The sequence below is a fragment of the Tursiops truncatus genome, chromosome X (genome assembly GCF_011762595.2).
Source record: "Tursiops truncatus isolate mTurTru1 chromosome X, mTurTru1.mat.Y, whole genome shotgun sequence".
NCBI lineage: Eukaryota > Metazoa > Chordata > Mammalia > Artiodactyla > Delphinidae > Tursiops > Tursiops truncatus.
The window spans coordinates 100,557,425-100,575,261 of NC_047055.1; the positions used below are offsets into that span (position 1 = coordinate 100,557,425).

General features: G+C 34.3%; 1 protein-coding gene across 1 annotated transcript in view; it reads left to right on the forward strand.

The window, feature by feature from the left end:
• Nucleotides 1-1,540: 1,540 nt before the first annotated feature.
• Nucleotides 1,541-17,837, forward strand: part of LOC141277572 (dystrophin-like) — a 334,453-nt gene continuing 318,156 nt past the window's right edge. The window contains exons 1-2 of the mRNA XM_073798896.1: nucleotides 1,541-1,684; nucleotides 3,075-3,152. Of these exons, the coding sequence (XP_073654997.1) occupies nucleotides 1,541-1,684; nucleotides 3,075-3,152 (222 nt within the window). The remainder of the gene's footprint in view (nucleotides 1,685-3,074; nucleotides 3,153-17,837) is intronic.

A 17,837-nucleotide genomic window follows, 5' to 3' on the forward strand; every position in this document is an offset into this window, starting at 1 on the left:
AAGAATAACTTATAGTTATCTTTGTCAAAGCACATATGTGGTTTGATTTCCAAAGCCTGGCATGGTGGACTTCTTGCAGGGATCAATGTTATCGTTAATTGAAGCACCTAGGCTCTATCCGGACTTGTCTTGGACATGGCTACCTGGCTGTAGGGAGAGCCTGAATCCTCTGTCTTCAATCTTAGAAGCTTCAGAGATGTCTTTTGCCTGGAAACGAGGACTCTTCTTGAGCTGTGTGAAATATAAAGTTTGTGTGTGATCAAAGGAGTAGATGAGAAGAGCCCAATCACCCAAGGCTAATGTTAGACCCATCACCCGACATTTTGAGGGAAGTATTTCCTGATCCCCAGACTATGGGAATTCCCATGATTATGTGCTCCTGGGTTCCTTTTACTGCCTCTCTGTAGCATTACCTTTTAGGAATATTTGTGTTCCCTGCTCGACTCAAAGTTCCACAAGGGCTGGGGTCATATCCATCTCATTTACTAGTGCATGCGCTAGCACCTAGCCCAGGTTTATTGGTGCTCAATAAGCATCTGTCATTGATAAAGTAGGGCTTTCTTGATAACTTGGGTGATGAAAGAGTTGTGAATGATTTCATACGAAGGGATTGTAGGCTTTGAACCAGAAAAAGAAGATATTTGGGGGTATGACAGAAGAAATAAAACATTTGAAAGATAATCAAATGGAAGGAGGAAAAGGCCAAGGAAGCAGCTTGATAAAATAGAAAGAACAAGAGCCCCAGGAGTTAGACAGATCTGGGCCAAAATCTTGGTTTTATCGTCTTCTTGTTTTGTCTCTTTGTCTCTGTTTCATCTGTAGGACTCTTTGTCTCTGTTTCATCTGTAGGATGAGTATACTAATGCTAACGTCACAAAAATTACAAGATCAATTCATTCAGTGGAGTGTTTCTCATGAATAGTCACTCCAAAAATGTTAGATGTTATTAGTGGCTATTGTTTTCCCTCAGTATGATTCTCAAGTAAAGAAGTGAGAAAAAGAGATGAAAAGCTTTCACCAACATATTTCAACTTAATTTAAATCATACCTTTCTAAAATCTGAACCATCCAATATGAGACTGGATCATTCTGAGGCAGCATGTAAAATGTATATGCGCAGAAAGCATGTTTTATGAGTGAAGGATGGTGAACCCTCTATGATTATGCATTCTGTTTCCAAGTACACAAAATGGTTAAATCTTATGTACCCACCCAGGGCAAATTGTTTGTGGTCTTTGTTTCTTTGTGTGTTTACTTCTCCCCAAACAGTGCCCAACTGCCTGATAATTTAAACAATTTTTCTCTCCTTTATAAGATCAGCATTCAAAAAGTTGAGTTAATTAGATCCATTAGACTATAGATCTCCAACTCTTGTTATTGAGAAAAAATATTTAAATAGATTTGGCCGAATGATGATTTACTGGTTTTTGTTTTTTACTTGGAGGTTCTCTTTTCATCCATCACCCTTGGCAGATTAAGAATTAGATACATTAAATATTCTTAAACATAGCTTTAAATTTTAAAAGGCGTATTCGTAGAAATGGATCACTGGAAGCATGCTTTCTTTAATAGGGTATGTTTCTTATTTCAGTTTGGGAAGCAGCACATAGAAAACCTCTTCAGTGACCTGCAGGATGGGAGACGCCTCCTAGACCTTCTTGAAGGCCTGACAGGGCAAAGACTGGTATGTGACTTACAGTATTTATAAGGAACTTCACATTAACCTCAGAAGAATTCCAGACCAGAAACAGACTCAGCATAGTTTTATGAGATCCAGTAAAATTAGTTAATTTACTAATTACTGATTTAAGTAGCAGTACAGGACCTATTCCTGAAAAAAACAGCCTTGCAATATTATTTTTGTTTTGGCATCTTCTATCATATGCAGAACAAGAAGGTGAAATTTTCAGTAATATAATTTATATTATTTAATAGATATTATTCTCTATTATTATTTGGTATCTTTGTTAGTGGCTGTCTTTATAAGGCTTTTATACATAATGACCTTTTAAGTTTAACTTTTAACTTTATTTAGTCTTTTGTCTTTTTTTCTTCCAGTTTTATTGAGATATAATGGACATACAGCACTGTACAAGTTTAAGGTGTACACCATAATGATGTGACTTATAAACATCATGAAATGATTATCACAATAAGTTTAGCGAACACCCATCATCTCATATAACATTAAAGAAATAGAAAAAAATCTATTTTTTCCTGTGATGAGAACTCTTAGGATTTAAGAACACTTAATATGAGATGGAAAATGGGGAGTTGCTGTTCGACAGGTATAAAGTTTCAGTCCTGCAAGATGAATAAATTCCAGAGGCCTGCTGTACAATATTGTGCCTATACTTAACAGCATTGTATTGTGTAGTTAAAATTGTTTTAGGAGGGTAGATCTCATTTTAGGAGTAAATACTTGAGGCATCATAATGGTAGACTTTCTAAAACTCCACAACTGAATGAATTAATCCATATATTGTAATACACTATGCAAATGTTAGTTTAAAAATTACAGGACAAGATAAGACTTTTGGGGATTGAAGGTGAGGGTTAGAGAACCAAAGATGATTGAGGTTTTGAGCTTCAGTGACTAAGACAATTAAGGTAATATTGCCAGAAATAGTTTCCGTTAAGCCTATTTGGGATTATAGAATTTTGCTAGGCTCAAATCTCTTTTAAACTTTCCTAAAAGGTGTGGGAATTGACTCACTTATCTATCTTACTAGCAAATGTCCTTATGCATGCTGATGTTTCTCTTCGTGGTCATGCAACTGAGGTGTAAAATGAAGGAGAGATGGTAACCAAACTCTTTTGTGAAGAAAAAAAAAATTCTATCAGTTTTCTTGAGGAGTGGCTGATTCATGCTATAAGGAGTTTCTCCATGCTATAAGAAACTCCTATGAGAAGGATAATTAACCTGAAGCACTTAAATTCATTATATTAATGCCTCACAACCTGTGATCATTTAAAAGATTCCAATTTAGAAGTGAAATATATCAATTATTCCATTTCTGGTAGATTGTCCTTCTCTCCCCTGGGCAGTCAACATTGTTTCATTTTGTTTTCAGCCAAAAGAAAAAGGATCCACAAGAGTTCATGCCCTGAACAATGTCAACAAGGCACTACAGGTCTTGCAGAAAAATAATGTAAGTGGAGCCCTGGACAGAGTCTGGATACCATGAGACAGCATGCTTAATGTTTGAGTGAGGACTTCGGCCCTAAAAACAGAGAAAGCATTTCAAGTTCTCTCATAAGTCAAAGCAGTTACCATTGAGAGCACATGTTCTAGTTCATGTGCATCTGCTAATGTGATTCAGGAAGTAAATGCATGCATCCACAGGGGGGCAGGGAATGGTGTGAACCAGACCTGATTGGCCACTTTGTGTTGTTTTTAGATTTTACATAATGCAGTTATATTTGGTGGCCAAATTAAGTCCTGTGGTAAACTCAGCTCCTTACAGCAGTGTTCGTGAAACAAATGGCTTTTAATAGGCTATTATTTTTTTTGTATAAAGTGGGTTCACACATGATGATAAAGTTTGTTTGAATTAAGCCAACATTTATTAGATAACACATCCAAGTATGAAAGTTACACAGAAAACTCAGTATTTCAACTCAGCATAAGAGTTGCAAATTTGTTTTCTATTCTTATGTTTGATTAAGTTTAACTAGAAGAAAATATATGTGTGGTATTAGAAAAAGTCAACAATCGTACGTAAACAAGCGTGTAGATGAAAGGAGTTCTTGTCTCCTCAGGGCGACTTTGAGATTCCTCCCCTCTCTCATGATATTGGAGGCAGCCCTCCTTTCTTATTAACTTCCTACAATCTTTCTAATTAACCAATGCATTTACTGGCTTTTTTGGTAACTTCCTAATTACACTACATCTCTCTTTCAAGGATAAATTCAAATAATTGATCATATACTATTAAAATAACCATAATTAGTGATAGATTAGTAATGATGTATACTCCCCCAAATATTGCTCAGCTCATCTAGCAGGGAGAGGACATCATTCTGGAAATGGAAGTGAAAGTTCTGTAGTAATCGGTCAGTTTTATGAAAGGTTACTATCATATTTAACCTATAAAAATTATTTTACAGAAGTGTTATATATTTTTATTATTTTCCTGCAGTGATTAACTCTATATTTGCAAATTTTCTGCAGCAGAATAAGATAATCTATGGAATGTTTGCCTTATTAGCAGTCCTATAGAACCTTTTTATAAACTTTTTTTTGAAGTATAGTTGATTTCCAATGTCATGTTAACTTCTGCTGTACAGCAAAGTGTTTCACTTATAAATATATATATTTGTTTTCACATTCTTTTCCATTATGGTTTATCACAGAATATTGAATATAGTTCCCTGTGCTATACAGTAGGATCTTGTTGTTTATCCATCCTGTATATACTAGTTTGCACCTGCTAATCCCAAACTCCCAATCTTTCCCTCCTCCAGCCCCATCCCCTTGGCAACAAGTCTGTTCTCTATATCTGTGAGTTTGTTTCTCTTTCGTAGCTGTGTTCGTTTGTGTCGTACATATCTTAGATTCCACATATACGTGATATCATATGGTATTTGTCTTTCTCTTTCTGACTTCACTTAGAATGATAATCTCTAGGTCCACCCATGTTGCTGCAAATGGCAGTATTTCATCCTATAGAACATTTTGAAAGATCAGTAGCATATAAATTAAGAAAACATTTTAACAATATTAGGAACTTAGACAAAGAAAATGTCTTTTTAAATATCAATTCCTCGTATTCCATTACAAAATATAAGAGCAAGGAAAACAGCAGAAAACTCAAAGAATTATTAGATTTAATCTAGTTGAAGAAATTGATCTCTTCCAAGCAAGAAAATGTCAAAACATAGGCTGTTGGATCTCCTCTAAAGTAGTGGATTAATGAAACTGTAGTGTTTTTTTTTTTTTGATAAGAGTTTTGTTTTTTCACATACTGATTATAGATTATGAATTTTGGGTTTTTTTGTATATATTATAATTATTAATTTTATAATTTTCAATATAGGACCAGAAGAAATTCTGGCAATAAAAAGAAAAAACATAAAATAAAATCCCTGTGACTTTGGGAATAACCATATATTTCTTAGATGTGAAAACAAAGGCATGATGCAAAAACAGAAAAAATTAACTTGAACTTCATTAAAATTATGAGTTGTTCTTATGTTCTGGATATGAGTCCTTTGTTTATTTTATGTATTGCAAATATATTTTCCTTCTCTGTGGATTAAAATTTTAACTCACTTTATCTTTTGATAAAGAGAAGTTCTTCATTGTGATGTAGTTCATTTTTATAAACTTTCACTTTATAATTATGTGTCCTGTTTAAGAAATATTTGCCTGCTGAAAGCCATTATGGTATTACATTTTGCTTTTATCCATATAAGCTTTATTATTTTACCATTTGAATTTGGATCTATATTTCACCTGGAAATGATTGATTATTGTATATGATATGAGGAATGGGTTAAGATTCAGCTTATTTTTTTCACTTGGAATCTGAACGACAACGTCACTTATTAAAAAGAATGTTGCTTGCCCATTGTTCTCTAGTACTAAGTGTGTCATAAAAATTTTTCAGTACATTTGTAGTTTTATTTCTGGACTTAAGTTCACTTCCATTGTTCTGTTTGTCTATACATCATGAGTACCATGCCATGTGGAATACTGCCGTTTTATAATGCATCTCGTTATCTGGTGAACTTTTACCACTTTTTTCTTGTTCAGTATTTTCTTGGCTATATTAGCCCTTTGTATTTCTAGGTTCATTTTACAATCATCTTTTTAATTTCCACATAAACCTTCTTTGGAATATGATCAACATTGAGTTAAATCTATAGATCAGTTTGGGAAGAATTGACATCTTTACACTATTGAGTATATTAGGTGTCTCCTATGATTTTCCTCTATACTTTATTTAATTTTAGGTTTTATAAAATGAGAAAAAGAAATCCAATGGAAAAAATGGACAATGAACTTGAACGGGAACTTCACAAAAGAGGATGTTCAGAAGTTCAAGAATAATATGAAAGTGTGTTTAACCTCACCAATAATTGGGGAAATTACAATTACAATGAGATACCAATACAAATTCACGAAAATGGTTGAAATTAGACTTATAATGCTAAGTGTAGATGAGGGTATGGAATAACTTGAACTCTCACAACTAACTGGTAGAAATGTAATTCAGACAGACATTGAAAATAGTTTGGCATTATATACTAAATGTGATAAAAATGTGCATTTCTTGTGACCCAACAATTTCATTCCTTAGCATATAATAGACATACATTTCTATGTTTGCCAAAAAATTCATATATATATAAAATATTATTTTATATATATGAAAGAGTGTTCATAGTAGCTTCATTTGTAATAGCCAAAATTAGAATGAAAGTAAGCAAATGATAGTGACACACAGTACATAAGATAGATCAATTTCTGGAAAGAGAAAAAAGTGAGACACAAAAGTGTATCTACTGTAATTTTGTTTAATTAAATTTCAAGAATAGGCAGAATGCTTCCATGAGTTTAAAAGTCAGAAGAATGGTTAGATTTTAAAATGCAGGATGAAATCTTCAGAGATGTTGAAGCTTTCCATGTTTTGACCTGGTGGTCGTTATACAGGTGCATTTGCTTTGAGAATATTTATCAAGCTGTACACTTAAGTATATTTTCTGTATGTAGGCTATCAATTTTTTAAAAAAAAAGTTTAATAAGAGGAATGTAGGAAGGGAAAGTAAAACTGATCTTGCAACCTGCCAAACTCCAAATTATGGCCATATTTATCTATCTGAACATAGACCGTGTATTTTATTATGAAATTGTTTAATAAAATGTGATAAGTGAATATACAAAATTAGAATGTGATTAATGCAATATATGGATCTTTTCTCAGGAGGTTATATTTCTTACTGAAAATAGAAAATCTTGATAAAATTCCAATGTTTTAGCAGGCGAAGACTCTCGAATGAGGGTTAAATTGGACAAGGAGTCCTTCAAAAGAAAATTTCCACAAAGCTCCCATTTGAGCCAGGGCCCTAATGGGGAATGACATATAATTGAGGTCTCTGTATTAAAGGACAGAATCTCAAGTAAAACATTCTCCAGTGTAAACCAAAACCTTGAGTGAAATAACCTTTACCTGAGCTAGCCCCAGGCCAAAAGACGCAGAATACAAATGCTCAAAAGTAAATGTATTATCATTTTATACTTCCCATTATTTTGTAATAAAAGAAAGCAGAAAAGAAATGGAAAGTATCCCAAGGGACATGTTTTTTACTCTCTGATTATTAGCATAAAGAATAAACACAGAAAGAGAACGTTCAAGAGCAGGATATTTTCCTAAAAATGGCCTTGGGTATTCTACAGCAGATGACTAAATGATCCTGGGATGGGGTATAAATAAATAAGCATATTAAGTAAAATAGTAGATAGAACTATTTTCCTTTTAAAAATCACAGATTCTCAGAATGAACTAGAGGAGGCATTGATTAGAGATTTTGAGTAGTCATACCTTAAACAGAACAATGTTTGTATTTTTAGATTCAGCGCATTATTTATTGAGTGTCTACTATATGTCAGGTTGTATTCCAAATGGTAGGAACACTGCAGTCAGTGATCAAAACAAATGCAGTCGTTTATGTCATGGAGTTTAGAGTCAAATACCAGAGGATGTTAAATATGTATAATGTATGTAGTGATAGCTAAGTGAATGAAGAAGAGACAAATAGACTAGGAGGTTTGGGAAGGCCTTTGGTTAGGTTGTCTTATAGGTGGAGACTGGAAGGAAGTGAAGGAGTGAACCATGGGATTATCTACAGGAAAATGGTCCAGGCAGTGGGATAAAAAGACCTAGAGGAGAAAAAGCATTTGGAAATAGGACTCAATAGGTGGAGAGGACTGAGTGTGGAAAAAAATGTAGTAGAGTAGGGGATCAGAGAGGTAGCAGGGTGGTGCTGGGAAGAGGAGAACATGGGGAGCCATGGTTAGGGTTTGAATTTAGTTCTAAGTGAGATGAAAATGACTAAACATAAAAAGGCTATTATAAATTAAATGGGTAATAAAACAAGTTCTTTTAAAAGTCAGAGATAAGAATATTAATGACAAAGAAAAACTTATAAGTATTTGAAAATATTATTTTTATCCAAGAAAGTTGAAATCAATAATTAAAACATAATACAACTTACAGCATAATAGAAATACTGCTAAAACCATAAAGAATAAATGATGGAAATATATTTTTATTCAGAGCCTTTAATTCACCATTGTCAGATTACAACACAGTTAGCAGCAAAGAAAAAAGTTGAGAATACAAATAACATAAACTGTAGATTTAATAGTGATTTTCTACCTATCGACACTCCCAAGCATAGATGATTCTATAAAATCTGTGTGAATTATATATAAACCTTCTCTCCCATAAGGTTAGATTTGCAAGGAAAACAGTAGTTTATAATTTCATTTAAATGAACCAAATCCAAATCTGAGCTCTCAAACAGGCATTCAGAAAATTCTAACTTTGTCATTATTAAGAATGATTTCCCCTATCCCTAGGGAATGGCCAGACATCAGTAGACCTATGTGGTGCCTTTTATAGGCAGGGGAAAAGCCTTTCATTTTTAGTCCATTGAATTATCCACTGATATAGTCACTATCCAAGCCCAAGTCATCTCATGAAGCCATGTGTATCATTAACAGTCCTGAAATGAATCAGAAAGCCTATGCAAAGACAAAGTTGAAAAGACTGTAATAAAAGGAATATATATAGAAATATGGGCAGGATTAAAGGAACCAACGATGAATGGTGAAGCACCAGAGACTAGCCTCAGTTAATAGGCTTTACTACCCCTAAACCTAAAGAGACAAGAGGAGAGAGCTGTTACCTTAAACCAATGAAAGCTCTAACCTTGGGAATGGGTCCACTGGATAGCAAGTGCAACCATAGGTACCTAAAGAATGCAGTTACTCTCAAATCATGGCCTGCTGGAGGAGGTGGGAGATTGATACCTTAGTCTCTCTATTCAGTCCTCTAATAGTCTGCCAGTGCTGCTCATTGGTTGAACCTAACTAGAAGCCAGAGGATAAGAGATCCTGGATGATGGAGCCATCTCATACTAGGTGGGTCATCTCAAACAAAGGAGGTGTGAAGAATGTGGGAGGGGGAGCAATCAGAGAAAACCCAGCCCTTCAGATAGCTCTATTTTTTTTTTTTTTTTTTTTCTTCTGGTCAAAAGAAGACTTGGGAATCTCTACGTTAAGAGCCCTAATGTTGGCCAGGGCCCAACCTTGCTGGGTGTAGCAGGAAGCCATTCACTTTTTTTTTCTTTTTTTAAATATTTATTTATTTATCTATCTATTCTGGCTGCACTGGGTCCCCTGCAGCACGCGGGATCTAGTTCCCTGACCAGGGATCGACCCGGGGCCCCTCACATTGGGAGTGCGGAGTCCTAACCACTGGACCACTAGGGAAGTCTCGGAAGCCATTCACTTTTAAGGCCATACCACCTCCCCCATTTGCTGACAGGGAGTGGAGGTGGTTTCTGGCTAGTTTTGGAACCAGCTGACATTACTCTCCCATGCTTCTGGGGAACACCAGAATAAGAAAAGGAAGATAGACTAAGAGTTATCTCTAACTTCTACCCTGCTATGAAACTTACTATAGGCGTAGGCGAAGATAAACATATAAAAAACGCCCTTGGCATATGTACAAATAAAAAATGGATAATATATTAGAATGTAGTGAAAATGTCATTAAACACATAAAAAGAACTTTTAAAGTGCATAATCTTTGATGATAATAATATAACAGTAGAAATTAATAATACTTAAAAAAATTCAATTTGATTAATTTAAAGTGTATAAGAAACCAAGAGTACAAATCCATGTTTTTATAGGAAAAAGCATTCCATGAGAAAACCCATGAGAAATGGCCTCAGTTCTACCCAGAGGTTCAATTTTTGTCTTTGCTTTTATCTTCATTAAAAAAAAAAAGATAAATTAATTCTAGCTTTCAACCATAAATGTTACAAAAAAGAAAAAAATGCTCTAAGGAAAGTAGGAAATAAAAGATAAATGAAGAAATGAGTTAGAAAAAAGAAATGCTAGATAAATTTAAGATATTAGTTCCTTGTAATAAAATCATAAAATAGACTAATCTCTTATAAATTTAATCAGAAAAAAGAGGGAAATAAATCAACTGTATGCAATTTAAACATAGAAAATATTAAAAAATAAGTACAAGAGTAGAAACCAAAAATGGAATCTACACAGAACTATATGTTGATTATAAAAAAGCAATGAAATTGGATTGTATTCTATTTAAAATCATAAATTACAAGAATTAACACAGTGGAGTATAGAGTACCTACATCAATAACCAAAGGAACTTAAGAAATCATAAAACAAAACCAAGCAAACTTTTTACAAAGACTTCTGGGTCCAATGGTACTAGTGGTAAGTTCATTCAGAGTTTTAAGAAATTGATAATTGCTAATAGAAAATCATGAGGGGGCCTTCCAATTCTACAAATCTGTTCACAAACCTAATTTTTAAAATCACGTGAAAAAAATTGGCCCTCCCTTGTTGTTAAAGGGGTATTAGAAACTTCCTTTTGAAAAGATATTTGTGGTAGTTTCAAGATCTTCTTAGGTCAAGTTCATTTTGTCTCCTTCCTTCCTCCCTCCCCTCCTCTCCTCCTCCCCTCCCCACCCGTCCTCCCCTCCTCCAATTTGGCCTCTTCTTCTGCCATAAATGACTAGTTTTAACATATTCCCTAATTCTAAACTAGCAACTCAATGTGAGCCTGTGCTTCAGTTTCCTTTCTTTTCTCTCCTGACTTCTCACTTACTCTCCTCACTCAAATGTCACTCACAACTTAGCTTTGTAGAGCTCAGACACCACATTTATGTTCTGATTTGCATTCTCTCTGGTGGCTGTTTTAACATGAAGTTATCCCTGCTATCAATAATTTATTTGTGAAAACCACTTATTGAGAAAGAAGTACTTCTAAGTGCAGTGATGCCTTTATCACAATATTTGCTGAGAGGGAGTGGAGGTGGTTTTTGAAATAAAGTTGGCCGTGGTTTAAAAAAGCAAACAAAAGACAATACAAAATCCTGTGAAACAGGGGATGACTCTACCAAATGGTTGTGTTTGTCTACATACTAGCTCAAGATAAAATGTATCCACAGCTTCCATTTATTTGTAACTTATTGAAGGTAGATAGAGCAAATCTCAGATAATAGGGAAACATCTCTCATACTGCCATTCTATCATTCCTTTATCCTTCTCCACTCTTGTTTGTGGGTAGTCCCCTTCACCAGACATTCTGAATACAGTTCTACAGGTCTTTAACCCCATCTTCTCTCAGATGTAAAGAAATATTTAATGGGTCATTTGAACTTGTTTATTGGTAAATTTTTTCCCTTAGATATAATTAAATTCCAGTCAATGAGTTTCCTCTAATACAAATTTGCATTTTTAATCATTTTATGTAAAGTTGAATAATGATTGATTTTTTTCACTGGTAAAGGAATTTAGCCGTTAAAAAACTGGTAGGGAGATTTAACTGTCTGTGGTGTTTTAAACTGTCCTCCAGATGCATTATGATACCTGTCTTCCATTCATTGGCTGATCCCAGTTTGTTTCCTCTTCTTCCATCCCAAGATTTCCAAGTGTATACTTTATGAACCCCAGTGCCTTTTTGAAGTCATAGAATGCACTCCATCATTATTTTAAAGAAACTGACAAAAATAGAGTGTTGCATTATACCCTGGCATATACTGGGACTTTACTGATTTAACGTGATTTAATATTAACTGACACAGTTGTAAATCTCATAATTATGTTCACTACTCTCATCAATTCTCTATGACAGAGTGGCACAATTTTACCAAGTAATTTCAACTATACAAGGTGAGATAGCACAAAGAAAATAAGATCGTTGTTGTACATTATTAAACCACAAATCCAAAATGAGTACTTAAAAAGCCTAGGGTGAAAATTCAAATGTCAGCTTTGTTCAAATATTCAATTAATCACATCATTGAAAATTGTCACTGAATTAGATTGAATGGTTGTCAAATGTCACTGATCTGAAAAATGATATAGTGTTCACTCTTCCTGGCATATGATCTTAGATAAAGAGGATTCTAAAGTGTTCTTTAAAAGTAGTATTTTATGTGTCCTTTAAGTATTCAGAAACTTAAATAGCCATTTAATGTATTTTGGGGTATGTCAGAACATAATATCTTTGACCAAACATAAACAGCTTCCATTTATTACTCATAAAATCCAGTGTTCAGATATAAATTCCAAATTTTTAATTTATGTTAGACAAGTATTATTTTTTATATTAAAATTTCAGTCTACACAATAGGCCTGTGATACGGCTGCACCTTATATATATTGATTCCAAGGATCCAGAAGAAGTGTATCCATTTAACCCTGTCACTCACTAACTACAGGATATTTGTCAAATAATTTCATGACTTTGGTTCCACTTTGTCATCTGTGAAATGTACTAATAGAAATAGTTGCACTTATTTCAAAATATTCTTCCATGGAACATAAAAATATATACAAGCATATCTTATAATCTTTAAATTCATATTCCGATGCAATATGAAATTATTCCTCTTAAAATGAAGCTAGTTATCACTGAAAATAATTTCATAAGGTGAATTGTTTACCTTCCCCCAACCCCGTACATTTCTTGCATCAAGGAAAAAATATTATGTTTTTCCTTACATATTCAACTTAAAATTGAGGTAATCATTTACTTTGATTTGTACGCATGGAGATCTTTTGGGATAGTAATAATATGGCTACAAATTATATTATAATTGAAAATTTTTCTCATTATAATGAATGTTAGTCACGTATCTTAGAATTTTTTGCCATTGCTGTTGCCAAGTGTTTTTTTTTTTTTTCTTGAAATCAGTATACATGGCTGAAAACTGGATAGCTCTGGCTACATAGGGTTCTTTAAATTTTTCTTTAAATTTTATTTTATTTTTTATACAGCAGCTTCTTATTAGTTATCTATTTTATACATATTAGTGTGTATATGTCAATTCCAATCTCCCAATTCATCACATCACCCCCACCCCCACCCCCTGCTTTACCCCCTTGGTGTCCATATGTTTGTTCTCTACATCTGTGTCTCTATTTTTGCCCTGCAAACTGGTTCATTTGTACCATTTTTCTACGTTCCACATATATGTGTTAATATACGATATTTGTTTTTCTCTTCCTGACTTACTTCACTCTGTATGACAGTCTCCAGGTCCATCCACATCTCTACAAATGACCCAATTTAGTTCCTTCTTATGGCTGAGTAATGTTCCATTGTACATATGTACCACATCTTCTTTATCCATTTGTCTGTCCATGGGCATTTAGGTTGCTTCCATGACCTGGTTATTGTAAATAGTGCTGCAGTGAACATTGGGGTGCATGTGTCTTTTTGAATTACAGTTCTCTCTGGGTATATGCCCAGTAGTGGGATTGCTGGGTCATATGGTAATTCTACTTTTAGTTTTTCCAGGAATCTCCATAGTGTTCTCCATAGTGGCTGTATCAATTTACATTCCCACCAACAGTGCAAGAGGGTTCCCTTTTCTCCACACCCTCTCCAGCATTTGTTGTTTGTAGATTTTCTGATGATGCCCATTCTAACAGGTGTGAGGTGATACCTCATTGTAGTTTTGATTTACATTTCTCTAATAATTAGTGATGTTGAGTAACTTTTCATGTGCCTCTTGGCCATCTGTGTGTCTTCTTTGGAGAAACGTCTATTTAGGTCTTCTGCCCATTTTTTGATTGCGTTGTTTTTTTAATTTTGAGCTGCATGAGCTGTTTATATATTTTGGAGATTAATCCTTTGTCCATTGTTTCATTTGCAAATATTTTCTCCCATTCTGAGAGTTGTCTTTTCGTCTTGTTTGTAGTTTCCTTTTCTTTGCAGAAGCTTATAAGTTTCATTAAGTCCCATTTGTTTATTTTTGTTTTTATTTCCATTTCTCTAGGAGGTGGGTCAAAAAGGATCTTGCTGTGATTTATGTTACAGAGTATTCTGCCTCGGTTTTCCTCTAAGAGGTTGAAAGTGTGTGGCCTTACATTTAGGTCTTTAATCCATTTTGAGTTTATTTTTGTGTATGGTGTTAGGGAGTGTTCTAATTTCATTCTTTTACATGTAGCTGTCCAGTTTTCCCAGCACCACTTATTGAAGAGACTGTCTTTTCTCCATTGTATATCCTTGCCTCCTTTGTCATAGATTAGTTGACCATAGTTGCATGGGTTGCATAGGGTTCTTGCTGTCGTTAAAGTGGCATTCTATATTGCCAGGTATAAGATACACAGTATTTATAAAAATTCAAGTTAAATAGTATTATATTGAAAGTGTGTATGTCTTTTATCTTACTATCTTGTGAAATCATTATATATATATATATTTTTTTTTTTTTTGGTACGTGTGCCTCTCACTGTTGTGGCCTCTCCTGTTGTGGAGCACAGGCTCCAGATGCGCAGGCTCAGCGGCCATGGCTCACGGGCCCAGCCGCTCCGTGGCATGTGGGATCTTCCCAGAGCGGGGCACAAACCTGTGTCCCCTGCATCGGCAGGCTGACTCTCAACCACTGCACCACCAGGGAAGCCCCTGTGAAATCATTTTTGAGGGCAGGTTTATAGAGGGAAGCAAATGAAGCCCTCTAATATACAATATTCCATCTAGGAAATTTTGCTTAGTTTAGTTATAAGAGCTACTTTGCCAAAAAGTTTAGTTCTGTACCTTATGTTCAGTAAGCCTACCTGCATTGAAATTTCTATTTTGCTATGTTTGTTTCAATATTCTTTCACCATTTCAATGTTTATATTTCCTTAACATTATGAGATTTTTTAAATTAACTGCTTAAAATCTTTAGTGTCAAAGAGGAAATGTATAAACAAACAAAAACACAGTTCTGTTAAGAGTTACCTTGTGATGTATGATTATCATAAATGCATCCAAAATAGAGAGAAATTTTAACTCATTTCACTAGTCTTTAAGCAATTTGATAAAACAGTTCATTTTTTAGTCTTTGTCCTCAACAGTTAATATGTGGTATATGGTGGATGGTGAAAAATATTTAATGAATTATGTAGAGCTTAGTCACTAAAGTTAGGGGGTAGTATCTTTATAGTGTGTTCCCAGTACTAAGTCTTATGATGTATTCTATGTCAAAATGTGCTTTTGAAAGGTATTTTTCAATGCAAATTTCTATATTTGTTTAAAATAAAAAATAACACTTTGAATGTACAGATATGAGAGGGAAGAAAAAAAACCTGCCAGTAGAGACCCAAGGCCACAATGGCCAATGCAGCCCACCCTTGATGTTGTATATATTGAACTATTCATCATTTAATAATAAAAGATTCAATACATGCATCTTTCAATGGCAAAAGTGGGTATGATTTATGCCCATAAGTCTTAAAATTTTATATGAACCTTAAACACAGTATAAAAGCACATGCTGCAGGGCAGTGAAACTCCTTTGCTTTCTCTAAATTTTTAATCTTTTAAATGCATTATGTTTGGAAGGATTATATAAATACTTGAGGAATTTCTCTTGAACATGGAGAAGTCTCTTTAGCTTGACTGCATGATGGCAGATGTTTTATAAAAGGCACTCAGCACATTTAAAAAGCAAATCCTGTTTGTCTTGAGTGTTGGAAAGAGATTCTCTATTATAAACAGTTTATGAGAAAGAAATGTATGGATCTGAAAGAACCAAATATATAGAAGGTAGAAGTATCTGCATGAGGTCTATCAGGAGGGCTGTTTATTTGATAAATCCCAGTGCATGGTTTTTCCCTAAATGTTAGTTATTGTTTAAGATTCTGGTTAAGGAAATCCACTCAAACTCTTAAAGATGATATTTCATGGTTCCTTTTATAATCTTACATTCTATGTGAAGTTATTTTATAAGGTTTAATCAGCAGCATTTTTTGGTTATTTAAACGCACATACCAAGACTGATAAGTACAAAGACTGCTTACCCTTATCCCTTACCCCATGCCTAATGAAAATAAAATCTCAGGTTGTATTCTGCATATTAAGGAAAAAAAGTGACTCCTCCTTAGGATAAATGTTGAAATCTGAAGTGATCTGGAAGAACCACATCCTTTGAAACATATGAGGAACCTCCTAGCCCTAACCTAATATCAACTGGCTGAATGATACAAGATGTGTTTTCATTAGTCCCTGTAGTTATAAAATGTCCTTCTCAGTGGTTGTCTAAAAAGGCAAGAATATCATTTATTGGAAAGATGATGGTTCCTTTATTGAATGAGACATAACTTTCTACAACATCCATGTTAGGAATGCATATGCTTAAATTATTTACAAACTAAAACTGGAAAAGTTTATCCATCTCCCTGCCACCACCAAAAATTTCAAAAGCATGGAAATATTTGTAAGAGATTTATTCCTTAGAACCTTGTCAGGTATATCACAGGAATATCACTCCCTTGCATTTATTTACCTTTTTTCTTTTACCTTCTGTTTTACCCTGAGAAGTTCCATTTTCATTATTTGACCTGGTTATTGCAAGTTTTTAAATGTCAAATGTTCCTCATTCCAAAGTCACTGTGTGCAGTTTATATCTGATGAACTCATTCTGCTATTCTTCTTCCTGTAAAACTAATCAAAAATAATATAAACTTGTCTAGGTCGGTAATCTCCTTTCACTAAACCATTACATTTCAGGTTCATTTTAAATCTTATGGTTTTCCTAAGTATTCTTAAATCTTACATGTATCAGTATTATATGTATAAATCCTTTCAATATAACCACCGTGGGCTCTCTAAATTTAGCTTGTAGAAAATATCACTGACAATGCTAGATTGCATCCAAGCCTTGAAGGAACTGGGGATAAAACAAAACCTCGGATAAAACAAACATTATTCTCTTGAATAAGCAATAGAAAAGAATTGTTCCTCATGCCCAGTGGTTAGTAAACTCATTTAGTAGGTAGAACACCAGGAAGGAGCAGTGCTCTCTGGAATACTTATATATTAATCGTAGAATTACTAAATATAAATTTTTGTACAAAATCAGATATTTTAGTCTAGCTACTAATGTGGGGACAGAATAGGAAGTCCCTTCAATTCGTGTTCTCACACCTATAAAATGGATAACAATAGACTACTGTATTCCAAAAGCCAATTCCTTAAGTTTCCTAGGTGCATTTTTTTACAGCCAGCTCATCCTAACCCAAGGGATTTTTTCCTATGAGTTCACATTTAAATATTCTGCTGGAGCCACAGTAAGGTTCCATTAATGGTGAGGGAATTCCGTGGTGGTCCAGTGGTTAGGACTCCACACGCTTCCACTGCAGGGGGCCCGGGATCGATCCCTGGTCCGGGAACTAAGATCCTGTGTGCTGTGGTGCGGCCAAAAAAAAAAAAAAAAAAAAGCAAATGGTGAGAATTTTCTATATATTCCAGAATTATGTTTGAGTACAGCATCTTCCACAGATAACACTGCAAAACTCTGAGCCAGAATCTAATGTTACTTTCTGAGTAGAGTCTTAGGCCTGTTTGCAGGAACTCCTAAAGCCAATCTTCATGTGGAGGTGAACTTTTTCTGCAAAAATTCAATGCATGCTATTTAATTTTCACACATAATATCAATTTTCACACCTATTCATTTGGTGTCAGATGCTTTCATTATGCAAAACAGGGAAACATAACTTTCGGCCTCCTCAGTGACCTCAAGATTGAATTTCCTGTTATTTTGTGCTTGTTACACCCTCCCACACACAC